Source organism: Prinia subflava, chromosome 4 (genome assembly GCF_021018805.1).
Source record: "Prinia subflava isolate CZ2003 ecotype Zambia chromosome 4, Cam_Psub_1.2, whole genome shotgun sequence".
NCBI classification, from domain to species: domain Eukaryota; kingdom Metazoa; phylum Chordata; class Aves; order Passeriformes; family Cisticolidae; genus Prinia; species Prinia subflava.
The window spans coordinates 45065324-45079020 of NC_086250.1; the positions used below are offsets into that span (position 1 = coordinate 45065324).

The 13697-nt window shown below is 41.5% G+C and overlaps 1 protein-coding gene across 3 annotated transcripts in view; it reads left to right on the forward strand.

The window, feature by feature from the left end:
• The first annotated feature begins 909 nt into the window (after positions 1-909).
• The window catches only part of GXYLT1 (glucoside xylosyltransferase 1), a 32622-nt gene continuing 19834 nt past the window's right edge, over positions 910-13697 (forward strand). The window contains exons 1-2 of one of the 3 annotated variants that reach the window (XM_063396627.1): positions 1251-1571; positions 9383-9475. In XM_063396627.1, the coding sequence (XP_063252697.1) occupies positions 1372-1571; positions 9383-9475 (293 nt within the window). In that variant the 5' untranslated portion in view covers positions 1251-1371. Of the gene's footprint in view, positions 1572-9382; positions 9476-13697 lie in introns of all 3 variants that reach the window. The other 2 variants (XM_063396626.1, XM_063396628.1) reach the window with 2 other exon arrangements.

Consider the following 13697-nt stretch of genomic DNA (forward strand, 5'->3'; position numbering starts at 1 on the left):
TTTGGTTTTTTTTCAAACCAGTGTCAGAAGCTGAGGGAGCAGCCCTGAATGATGACTTTCAAATACTTACCTTGGCAATAGTATTGGTTAGTTAAGCTGTTAGGCCTTTGCTCAGTGGTCTGGGCTAGAGAGAGAGGATGCACTGCTGTGTTGGATTCAGCTGAAACCTAACGAATATTCCCCTCAAGATGTACAGCTATTATTTCTTCTGCCACTTCCCAGACCTATATTTTGTTGTCCAGAAGCATGACTTGGTGAGCTAAAACACCCCTACCTTTGCTAGTGACTGCAAACAAATCCTTCAGGCTCAGTTCCCCAAGCTTCTCTGGCGCAGCACCTCCCTGGCCCAGCAGCACCCACCTGCTCAGCAGGCCAGGGTGCCACACAGTCACCTGTGTGCCAGGGCCAGAGAAGGGACGGGGGCTGGAGTCCAGAGTGATTTCCATGCGAGACTGTGTCTGTACAAGAAGAAAGGACATCTGTGTAACTCCAGCTGCCTAAGAAGTGAGTAGGAATATCACAAAATGGGTAAAGGTTGGAAGGGACCACAGTGGGTCATCTGGTCCAGCCTCCCTGCTCAAGCAGGGTCCTCCTAGAACACATTGCACAGGATTGTGTCCATGTGGTTCTGCAATATCTCCAGTGCTGGAGACTCCACAACCTCTCAGGAAATCTGTTCCAGTGCTTGGTTGCCTGCACAGTAAAAAAAGTTCTTCCTCATATTCAGGTGGAGCTTCCTGTGTACCAGTTTCTCCCGTTGCCTCTTGCCCTATTGCTTGGCACTAACAAGAAGAGTTTGTCTCCATCCTCTTGGCACCCTCCCTTTAGATATTTATACGTATAGAATATCCCTGTGCAGAAGCAGCTGTGAAGCTTTCACACAGGAAAAGTTAGTGCAACAGAAACATTGAGAGCAGGGAAAGTGTCATTTTGAGGGACCTTTAGTCCCACTTTGGCCCTTAATGAAGACACTACCTCTAAAGTCTTTATATTCTTCTTATACTGAGGTTCTCAAAACTGCACACGGGATTCCAGGTGTGGCCCCACCAGTGCGGGGGTCTCTATTTTGTATTTTTCGTCGCTCGACTTCTCCCGGGAACCCATGTTCGGAAGACCTGAATCGAGACGAGACCAGCCTGAGCACAGCGCCGCGACACAGGGATGGACGCAGCGGGAAAAACGAGGGTGCGGCCTTTTCGCTTTCGGAGCAAATAACCAGCGGGTGCGGGCCCCGCCCCGGTCCCGCCCGGCCGCGGTCCCGCCCCTGCCCGCCCCTCGCACGCCGGGCCGCGCTGGGACCGCGCCGCCGCCGCTCCCGCCGCGCTCCCGGAGCCGCGGGCCCGCCCGGCTGTGCGGGCGCCGGGCGGGAGGATGCGGCGCTTGGCGCGGGTGGCGCTGCTGTGCCTGGGCTGCGCCGTGTGCTCGCTGCTGTACGGCCTCAGCCAGCTGGCCCTCTCCCTGGAGCAGGAGCCCGGCGGCGGCGGCCGCCAGAGGCAGGCCCGAGACCCCGCGGCGCCTGGCGCCCGGCGGCAGGCGGGGAGCGCGGGCCGAGGCGAGGCGGGGACCGAGAGGTAGGCGGCGCGGGGCCGGGGCCGGGGCCGGGCGGTTCCCGGCGCATTCCTGCGGGGCGGGCCGGGGCCGCGGGGTCGCGCCGCTCTCCGTCCCGGCCGGGGGCGGAGCGGGGGCCGCGGGCGGTGCCGGCCGAGCGACGGCGCCGAGGCCTGGGCGCCGCTTCGGGGGCAGCGGGCGGCGGTGCCTCTGTGCGCTCCCACCCGGCCTCCGCGGGCCGCCCACCGCAGAACGGCGGTGGGGAAGCCTTAAACAAACGAGGAGAACTTTCAGGAGTGGCCGCCGACGCCGACCCCGTGCGCGTCCCCGCGCTGAGCCCGTCCCTGGCTGCTCCTCCGTGGGACAGGGCGAGCGAAGCGGCGAGGGTTGCGTTTGCTTCTTCCAAAAGGGGAAAATTCCACCGTGCTCCTTCAGTTCTGAAACTTAGTAACTTTGTGATTATCAAATGTAACTTCAGCGAAGCAAAACTGTTTATTATGGGATACCTTAGTGCAGCAAACCTTCTCACGGAAACCAGTGAGTTTAGTTCTATAATTAAAGGGGTGCATATCCGAGCATCTCACACTCTGCATAGTTCTGTTGTCCTGTGTCAGCAGAAGTTTTAATGTGGCCAAGTGGTGAGTGAGATTATGGAATGGAAATTACTAGTTTTCCTTCAGATTGTGGTTTCGTAATCCTGTTCCCCTGTGGCTACTCGAGTCCTAAAGCCAGGAAAAGAGGAGTGGCGAGAAATCTGTTACGGAAAATGGAGGAAAAATTGGGACCAGACCATTCTGGGCCAGTCTGGCTCAAACTCTTTTCAGATTCTACAGCAGTTTAAAGCACGGTGAGTTTATTGGTTTGGCGATGGTCACTGCTTCCCAGTGCTGTACAAGCTCTGGTGCTGCCCGATCCTTGTACTGCCTGTGCTCCTCGGAGCACACGAGTTGAGCTGCTGTGGGGACCTGCTTGAAAACTGCCTGGGTTTTGGCCAACTCAGCACTCTGTATTGCCTCATCATGTAATTATGAAAGTGTCGATGCTGTTGTAAAGGACTTACAGAGGATGGCAGAATGACAAGGTCTGACTTAATAATCTTAAAATACCATGAAGCAGCATCCTGTGTTACTGGGGGTGGAGTCAGCTGAAATGTGAAGCCCAGCTTTTGACTGGTGTAACTACTTCAAAGAATTTTTTCCCCCGTGTTTTTGCAGTAGATCAAGTTAACACAGATTACAACATGAAAAAAATATAAAGATGATTGTGCCTCACTTCTAGTTCATGATTAAAAACTCCTTGTGAGTGGCTGAAATCTACTAGTTCTAAATAAAAGTATGATTTAAAAAATGATGCATTTATTTGCTTTACTAAAGAAAACATGCAATTTACATGAAGCAAACTTTTGTTGGGTAGAAGATGATAATGTAAATAAATGATTTGTACTATTAAACATCAAAGTGACTTTAAGATGCATTGTACTGCTAGTAAGCAAAAGAAGAATCAAGTTTGCTTTAAAAGCTATGCAGTTTTAGTATTTGTACTAAAAGCGTAATTTTTCAATTAAATATATGAATGGAGAAGAACGTCAGCAAGGTGCAAGAAGCCTCTTGCTGCAGTGATATTAGATGAGATATAAATCTGCCCTGTGTTGTCAAATAGAAAAGTTTTACTGACTGAGAAAGTTCTTTCCGAAAGGTCTCAAGTGCCACAAATAATTCCATTGTGTACAGTTTTGTGGGGGCATATCTCCTTGGAAAACCAGTGTCTGTTGTCACCTGTGTGAGAATTCTTTACCTGTAAACTGCTGTCGAGCTGAAGGCTCAGAATAAACATTCCCTATTGTAAGTTATTGAAACATGCTGTTTGTGAAAAATGTGTGTAAAACTTATTAGTGAGTCAGACTCTTAGACAAGTCCCTAAAAGGCTTTTGTTAAAGGAAAAGCTCTGCCCTGTGGCAGTTAAGAAATGTCCCACCGAATGTTCCTTTAGATGAATTTTTAAATTATTCTTGAGTGTTAAACTATATTACATTCACTTTTGTAAGTGATACACACATCTTGCTGCATTTATTGGTTTTTGCTGAACATTGCTGAATGTTCTTCAGTTTTTGTACATCAGCTGCTTCAGTAGAGACTGAGCACCATGGCCACGTATCTTTTTTATGCCCACTTCTGACTGTCTTGTGATCATGTAATGTCTTGAAGGGTGAATAATCTTACAGAGTAAATTGCATATAGATGCAACTTCTAATCCTTGAACATTTTGTATGCATTAATGGTAGCTTTCATAAATGGGTTGCTTCAGCTGTGTTCACTCAGCTTTAAAAAACACTTCAGCAAAGCAGATCTATCATCTGAAGGCATTCATCCACTCAGCAATGTTTTTCTTTTTTCTTTAGCCAAGAAGCATTTTCTTTGCCTGATTAGTCTAGTTTGTGATATACCACAAGGGCAGAAAGCCTTGGATCATGCTCTGGGATAGGGGAGGGAGACGTTGAATTTTCTGTTACGTTTTGGAAACATGTAAACATGAAAACTGCAAGCCTTGGATAAGGCTTTGGAATACTACACCTGAAAGAATTTAGCAATGGTGATGACATGTTTAAGAAGAAAATAATTTAAAAGGAGCTACCATATTGAAACTAGAATTACAGGTTGAGGCAGGATCCTCCAATAAACATAATAATTAACTGGAATTTGTTGGGTAATCAGTTTAGTAAGGAGTTGTTTGTTTCAAAGTCCTGAGGAACAAGAGGACTGAAGGCTAAAGGCTTGTATCTTGAGACTTGATATAAATACCTGCAGAACACTTTAAGAATTTAATAGCTAAACATCTTCGTAAATGCCTTGGAGGCAGGACTGGAAGGGATACTAAGCAAGTTTGCAGTGATACAAAACTTAGGAGGAGCTGTTGACTGCCTCAAAGGAAATACTTTGTCAATATTGCCACTTCAGTTAGGCAGATAATGTTCATCTTTATATTCAGGTCCAAAAAAGTGCTATTCTAATAGCAATTTTGAGATATACAGGAATCAGTTCTGTGAATTTCGTGAGGTCAGTGAATTTGACCCTATTGAAATGAAACGTTTCCCTTCCACTGTAGTTTAGCGTGTTTTGCTGCCAGAACCTGCTGTTCTGCTGTGTGTGGCACTGGTGTTTGATTGTACCAGTCTCTTGTTCTCTAACTGTTCTGGCATGGGGAGAGTTAAATGAATTATAGTGCTTGGAAAAGGGCAGAAAGTATATCCACAAGAGCAGAGGAGGGTGGTTGTGGCAGGTAGCTGGTTCTTTCCTTGGCCTCTACACCGCTGTTTTTATCAATATCAGAGCTTAACCAGCTCTCTCAGCAGTTTGCTTCTCAGCTATTCTTTTTAAGAAATTGATCCAGAACCTGTCAAAGAACTTCAAAATATGAAGTAAATTTAAAAGGATGAAATGTTGAAGTTGATTTGAAGTTGAAACTTCATTTAAAAACTGCTGAATTTGACAAACATTTGACCAGCAAATAATATTTTACATAGAAATGTTGTTAAGCAATGAAATGTTATCACAATTTTTCCAGTTAAAAAGTTTAGGTATCAGACATCTAGCATTGTACGAACTATCTCCTATGTAATAAAGCCATTCCCTGTATGTCATAAATAATTTGTGGTACTGCTGCAAATGTTCAGAAAAAGCTGTTGAGGAGAATTAGAAATTCTTAGTGCATTTGGGAGTTGAATTAAGCTTATCATCCCAGTTTTTTACTCCTGTGTGATTATGAGCAGGAAGGAAATTCATCCTTCCTGTTCTGCTGCACTTGTGGGCTATGCTGTAGGAGAGACATAAGTCTGTCTATTGGTTGGTTCATGCAGTTGAGAAAATTTAGGTTGTTAATGAAAAGAATTATGACAGGAATGTACTCATCAGGGCTGCACCCCTCACCATTGGACATTCTGCTAAGTTTGTGGTGAAGTTACAGTAGTAGAAAAGATGCCACAGGGATTGAAAAGTATTTCTGACAACTATGATCTCCATTAACAAAGGAGGTTACCCCTGCTTGTGGAGGGATTTCTTATGGTTAAAACTTGACTTGCCTGAGCACAGGGCCTCAGTCTTCATGGCTGCAACTTATGCACTCTATGTTTTTTGCACACTAATTTGAAAAGTTTTCAGGTCACAGTATAGACACCTTTTCTATGTCTGCAATATTAAAATTTCTGCTACCCAGGGATCTTGAAGCTAGATTAACTGATAAAGGTAGTTAAGAAATAGCTGGTTGTTTAAGGGAGAGATGCTTTGAATTGGCAGGCAGATCACTGAGAATGCTTGTCTGTGACACCAGTGATTTTTGAAACTTCATATTTCTTCTTTTTTATTTCTTATTTCTTCTTATTTTTGACAGTGGTAGGTGTTAGTTGTCCAGCCCAGTAGTGTGATGGAGGCAAGGCTGCTGCATTTCCATGTTCCTGGGTCCAGGCAATAGCAAAGCAGAACATTTATTCCAATGGCTCTTAGTGCATACACACTTGGACATCAACACACAGGAAACAGAGCTTGCACAACCATAAACAAGCATCCTGATCCTGTTCCCTTCTCTGACTGATCAGGGTGAAAGGTTTTAATGAAAAATACTTCAATGTATGTAAGGTGGATCCCACCAGTGACTGGCCTTAGACACTTGGTCCTTCCAGGAATGGGCTCCTCATCCTCTGGCCAATCCACTGTTGCTGACCTGAGTATGTAAACCCCCTAGGCTTGCAGCCCCAGTTCAGTTTCTGGTACTCAGACCCTCTTGGATGTGCAGACACATGTACAGGTGAATGTGCTGCATCTTTCCAGTCACTGGCCATAGCTTTGTGGCAGCTGGCCACAGGATTGCTTCATGGAAGGGAGTCTTTTGGATAGCTGATCCTGACCTATAGTCTTAAACATTACCCACTCCTCAAACCCCAGGTGGCCAGCTCAGACCTTCTGGTGCTTCCAGTTGCCACCCCTCAGACCCTAATCTCTTGTGGCTGTGTAAGAGGTTCTCTCAGTAGCTCAGACTCGCTGTTCTCTGCATGGTCTCAGTCTCACGGCCTGTCTGACACTTGGGTCCGAGCCTCCTGCTCTGCAAACAGGCTGCTCTGGTTGCTGGTGCTTATGTGCACCAACACCACACAACCACACGCTGTGTGCACACACATCTCTCCATCCCCCTGGCACCACAGGCTCCTGGGCCCCTAGGATCTGTGGCCATCTTCTCATTTACAGGCACTTTGACCTCTGTATGTGCAGATGGAATGGAGCCACTCCTGCCACCCAGGAAAACAGTAGTCTTCATGTGTGGCTGGATCCTCTTATCTTCTCTCTGTTCTTTGCATTCTCCTTCCTCCCCAGGCCACCTTTGATCTCACAGTGGGTCCTACACCCTTTCAGGCAGTAACTCCATTAGGCAATCGGTAAACTGGCCTGGAGAGTGTCTCCTGTTACCTAGGCTGGTGGATGGATCATCTGCCTGGTTCCTGGGCTCTCTGCCCCTTGAATTTGGGCTGTGTTAGGGTACTCCATGTGCCTTGGTTAGCAGCTTACAACAAGTTGGCGTACATTCTTTTCTGCTTTCTATTTGTGGGGACTGGCCTTTAATCGCATAACAATAATAGGTGCAAGCAAAATATCCCTCTGTAGCACTGAAGTGACTATTCCTGTCTGACTAGTAACCTCTCTGAGGTAATGATGACTGTGTCTGTTTGTGAAAAGGTACAATGCACCTCCCTAGCTGTGTAAAGCAATTCTTTGTAGTCCAAGCTTTCCTCAAAATTTATTTCAAGTAAAAAAATACCTTAATGAGGGGCATTTTAAATTACCTTATTGTAATTGACAATTACAATTACAATTGTAATCTTGAGTGACAAGATGAAAATGTTGTCCAATTATTCCAGTCTCTTAATCCTTTATATGAAAAAGCTTTGGGGAATATGGTAGCATGTGGTCAATTGAGAGAGATTGCTGTTGACAGGAGAATGTCTTGAGCTCACATTAGGTAAATTGCATACATACGTATCCTAGTAACACTTTCGTTTTAAGCACGCAGTTTATGAATCAAACCTAAGGCTGATAATCTTGTGCAAAGTGGAATGTTGGAAAGGCCTGATGTGTCAGAGAAATGACTTAGCCATTACTTCAGATTTGCCCCTTGCCTTGGTAGTTTGCATAGGGTAATACTCAACACAGCTAAGAATACTCTTGTTGACATCTGGAAGAGGAGTCCTTTGTAATAATAGCTTAATAATCTTGCAAACCAGAAAACTCTTTTGGAGAGATTGTAATTTAATTTATTCTAAAAGTAATGAGAAGCAGTTACTTCAAAAAGCTAATAGTAGATATCATAAAGATTGTTCTTCAGATAAGTGCAAGACCTTATGTGCCTTGAAGTGTTTGTAAAATGTCAAAAGCCACAAGGAGTAATGTAAGGAAGAATCTGGCAGAGAGAACTCATGGTTTTATACTTCAGTAAAGAGTAGTGCAGATATCCCTGAAACAGAGTTGCAGTCTATGTTTTCATTTTCTGTACCTGGGTATTTATTTGTGGAGAGCATTCTTAAGTCATGAATTAAAATTACTTGAAAATTCTTGCAAACACATTTATCTACAGAATACAAGGATTTCCTGTGATCTACCAAAGAACTGCTCCATCCCCCACAGCACTTCAATGAGGCTTTGTGAAACACTGTGTTTGTCAGGTCGTTCTTTTCAAGTGTTACAAAAAGCAGAAACTACACAGCTTGACATTTTTTGATGCTACATTATGCTATTATTGTCTGGTATTTGCAAAACATTGGTCTTTACAGGTTTCAGGTTACACTACCAAGATGGTACTGATAATTTCAAACTTGCAAAGCCAACTTTCAGTAGAGTTCTGACCTATAGTCCTTAAATACCTTTTCATCAGCAGCTTTTGTGTCAGTTTTCTTCTTGCACATGTCTTTCATTCACAGATACTAACTTTCAAAGGAGAATAAACACTGCTGACTTTGTATCACCAGGGCAGGGAGCAGAGAAGGTCGCTCAAGAGAGGATCTCTTGTTTTACAGTATTCTGCTTACTCATTTCAGATCGTAATTCTTGATGTTAACTTTCTCACCAGAACCTTTGAAATACACAACTTTTGTTTCTATTTTAAAATATTTCCAATATTGCTGTTGCACAAAATGTAATGTTGAACTAGTAAACCTTGCTTTTTTTTTAGCTGTTAGTGTAGCACAAGTCAATAAATTATTAGCCTTGCTATTAGTATGTAGAAAGAAAACTTGTGAAATGTTGTGATTATTTCTGTGTTGCATTAGCCATTTGTTATGAAACAATGGACTTCCTTAGTGCTGCTAAGTGCTGGTTTTTTATTAAAAATCAGATTTGCACATCTGCACTGGCTAGAATAAGGGATGAAAAGGGATTGTGTTAAATGGCCAATGTAACCTCAAAGATGAAAAGTTGTAGTTGCTCCTCTGCTTTGAGTAGATAAAGGTATTGAAAAGGTGAAGTTCTTTCTAGCAATAAGTTGCCATTCACTCATTACCTGTGGGCTTAATTCAAGCCTAGAACATAGAAGGATCCTCAAAAATCTCAGCCCCTCTGTTTCTCTCATTCTGCAAATATATGAAGGGGAAAGGCTAAAGGATGGGACCATTCTACATTTAAAAAGTTCTGATTGGCATCTAATACCTTCTTCTTTGTATTCAAGTTGCATTGCATAGCCCATTAATTTTGCCAACTAATTAACTGTTCCAGTTATGCTTGATCTAGGAGACTGTCCATTTAACTTTGCCATAAAATCAGTAACATTTATATAGGTTATTTTTGTCTTATTCTGTTAGGTGTAAGAATTTGTCTGTATCTTTCTGGAATTCCTATTGGATGCTGCCCTCTGATGTTTGTGGAATGAACTGCTTTTGGGAAGCTGCTTTTAGGTAGGATGTTGTTAAATAGTACTTATTGTTTGATTGCAGACAGATGTAGCTGATGTTTTTTGGCTCCTTAGCAAGGTGGCAAAACAAAATATCTTGATTACTTCACATGCATTTCACCTGCTTATATTGTGGTTGCCTTTAGCTGGCTTTTTTCTTGTTACATTATGTTCTGGAATTGTAGACTCAAGTGTTACTACCAAGAGTGATTTTTTCATTTGTATTGCTTCATTAAATAGAAACTTGCTAACATCTGTTAAAAGCCTGTCTGAATATAGTCTGAAAAGTTAATGATAAATTGTTTTCCTAAAACAAAATTTGCTGTACACTAATACCCATGATATAACAACTTGCAGTGAAATTATATGCTTAGTAATACATTTACTATGTAAATTCTATAAAACAAGTTACATGTTTTATAGAATTTAAGGAGGGTATTTCATCCAAAAGCACTGAAGATACCATTTTGAATGTTCTTTAATGTTTAGTTTGTTAAAGACTAGACTGTCTTCTTAATATTAATGCTGCATCTTTAACAATAAGTTTAAACGTTTTGATGTGGTGGCTCAGATGCTTTAGGCTGTCACATTACACAGGTAGCTTGAAAAGAAGTCAGGTTGTTCTCTAACCTGCACAGTTCTCTTCAGTATATAACTAAAGTTGTAAGTCAATTTTTCTTACATTTAAGATTAACCTGATCATCTTTTGATATGGTTATCTTTTCCTGTTAGTATGAAGCTTGAATATTTCTGGGAAAGCAAAGGGGAAAAAATAAGCTTCATAAGGCTTAGTACTTTTTTGGAAATTATGATTGTGGGAAAGGCTTTAGATCCCTTATTCCTCTCTACTTGTGTGTTGTCAGTGCTTTTTAAGCTCATCAGTTGTCAAGAAATTTCTTAAAGAGGTTACTTAGATTGATTTTTAATCTGTTAGTGAACTTCATCTGCAGTTTGGGGCTGCTGAGTTCTTCTCGTTGCCATTGGTAGCAATCCATACTGTGTCAATCTGTAGGGATTCAGCTGACTTTGTTAGGCAGATTTAGCTGTCTGAATAGACAGAAATAACTCTTTTTTCCCTTATAGGTTAGCTTTTGGGAGTTTAGCTTTATGAAGTTTAGTGCTGTGTGGGTAAATCAAATGCTGTTGTGATTGAGGATGTAGGGCCTAGCTTATGCTAGGTGTTCAGGATGTTCCTTCATTTAATCCTTGGACATCTGGGCCAGTCTTAAACTTGTAGTTCTGAGAGAGGAGAGGGTCTTGCTGTCTTCTGACCCCACTAAGCATGAAGAAGTCCATGAATACAAAGTAATGCACAAAAATAGCAGAAAACTTCCTTTCTGGATATTCTTTCAGGCTTGAGGGAGATGGAGCCTTGGAACCAGAAATGGACAAATCCCATGCAGTTTATTAGCACATACCTTAAGCTGTAACTTGTATTAATCTATTAAGGATTCCATATGTGGCTGTGAAGACAATTCTATTGAAGTATGCATTGATTATGACTTAACTGGATGAGTCCACCTTCATGATAAACCATGGTTCATGGTGAATGCCTAATGTCTGCAGAATTTCATGTTTATATGTTTTGAAATTAAAAGAAAAAAAGGCTGCTTAAATGAGTAAAGGATGTGTGGTGTTCAGATTAAACATTTCATATTAAGCTGGATTGTTTTATCAATATATTACTATTAAATTAATCCTCTTATATTGTGTTGACTTCAGTGCTTGTTGAATTCCACAGTGATTCCTTAGATGCTCTAAGTTAGAGTGGGCTACCATTTTTCTCCCAAACTTTGCTTTTATTCTGTTTAAGAAGTTCAGTTGGGGTTGGAGAGGTGCAGTGAGTTTGTGTAAGAGAAGAAGTGGGGAAGAGGGCAGGAAGAAGGAGAAAGTGCTCTTTCTTTGCATAGCAGCAGCAATAGCAGTGGCCCAGCATCTGGGCCTGTCTCCTAAGCCTCATTTCCCTGTATGGGCTAGAATAGCAAAGAAGATAATTGGACTTTGGTTTCAGCCTTGGAGTGAGTTATGATTGTGTTTAACTCTCAGACAAAGTGTGTGCATTGTACTGGGTGCACTGAGAAGCTGAAGGCTGCTTCAAGTACAATACTTGTTAGGTGTTCTCAGGTTTGCAGTGGGATTTTTGGAGGAAGAGGAATGAATTTAATTGTATCCATGTTTATTAACCACAGCAAGTGAAGACTAGCATTCTTGTTTTCTGAGAAGTAGTATCTGTAGGGCCACTTCAAGGTTCTTCATGAAGATAGTCTCTTGAAAGCTTTTTCTATAAAGAGGTAACATCATGATTCTAAATTTGGTATCTTCTGAAATGGGAAGGAATGATTATTCTAACATAATAATGTCTTAGGCCAAGTAATTTCATCCTGGATTGACTGAACCTTTGTGTTTGTCATAGGTGTGATTGCTGCAATGAGGTACAGAATACAGCTGAACTATGAAGAGACTAGTAGGATAAGGGAGAGGGCTATAAGGAAAACCTAAGATCATATATATATATCTGATTGAGATCTGAGGATTGCTAACCCCACTGCTTACAAATGTGCCAACAAAATAGTAGGAATCCCAATGAATTTGCTTTTAATAGAGGTGGCAGACTTAATCCATGAGAACAGACAACACTGTTTAACCAGATTGTAAATGAGCTTGTGAATGGGAATTCTGATGTTCTATTCTTGCTGTTTCAATAAACTAACCAAATGAGTTTGTTTAGAAGAGCAGATCATACAGCTGGAATATCTGTGCTAATAGCAGAGTCATAAAATTTATCTCAGAGTTAAAATGTCTCCTTTCTGTTTTCCACTGAACATTGGGAGCTTTTGGATTTTGAAGTATTTTTATTGAAAAAACTTAGTTTGTTATCTCTCTGGTTCTAGCTTGTAATTCCACTCAGCTTTTTTCTTATGGGTATCAGAACCACAGGGATTTGTTTACCCCTGAGAGAACTTTGCACAGACACTTTGGAAATGCAGCTTTCTACATCATTTCCTCTAAGTAGCTCTAAGTGTATTAAGTGAAAACGAATGTTGTATGGATTTTTAAGATTCAAGTATGTGTGATAGAAATGTTGGAGACATACAGAGGAATCTAGAAAATTTTTGAGAGCTGCCTATATAGACTTCAGCATGAGTCATGCAATAGTTGAAGATCATTTGAAATTGATGAACTCTGAACAGGTGCTGGTTCTAATAATGAATAATAAGGATCTTCATTTGATCATTGTAAGATCAATTGTTTTTGCTGTATGTGGGAGGGATTTTGTAGATTCTGCACCCACATTTTTTCACCACCATTCTGATTATCAACTTTATTGAGAATGTCATGTGCTGTGCCTCTGTCACAGAGTATTTGTTAGGTCTCACCTTGACAGAAGAAGCACGAGATTGCTTTTATGTACAATGGTATAGATTTTATCAAAACTTTAAAAATGCTGATAAAGATAACATGAGGCTCAGATTTTGCATGGTCTAAATGATGCTTTTCTTTTCTAGTACACTTTTCAAGGTGTTCAGTGTTGCCTAGCTGGTATGGCTGCTTATTTCCTACTGGGACTGACTAAGAAGAAATTCTTAGGGGTCAGTACTATGGCTGTCTGACCAGGCTGATTTCAGTTGTTGGATGTTGCAACTAAATGGGTTTTAACTTGTGTTGTCCGCTAAGTAGAAAGTTTCACTAATTTTTTGGGTATATTGAGCTTCACATGGTATGGTTGTATTGAGATGAATTCTGATAGACCTGAAAAAAGGAATTTCTCTTTTAAGCTGGCTCTTGGAGAATGGGCCTTCTATTTTTATAGTCAATTTGATAAGTTCAGACCTACTCTACTAGTTGAGTTGGCATTGAGTAGATTACATTTGGCCATCATATGCAGTGGTATCATTACCATACTTTTACAAAATAAGCTCTTGATTATGACATGTTTTTCATGCAGTGCTGTAGAACATTAAGCTAAGTAAAAACTAGAATTTTCTTCACTTTCAAATCTAGATAATGTCTGTAGTTATCTTGATCCTACTACTGTAATAAGTGTTATTACATTTTAATCAGTGTAGCTTTGCTACCTTCTTACTCTGCCTATTTGCTTTATTTTTTCTGGTGACTAAAAGCTGCTGGGTTAGGCTTCTTAGTGCTTGATTCAGATCAAACAGCGCATTAAAAGGAAAAAGGATGCTGTAAGTAAGTCATCTGTATTGCACTTACATATCTACCAT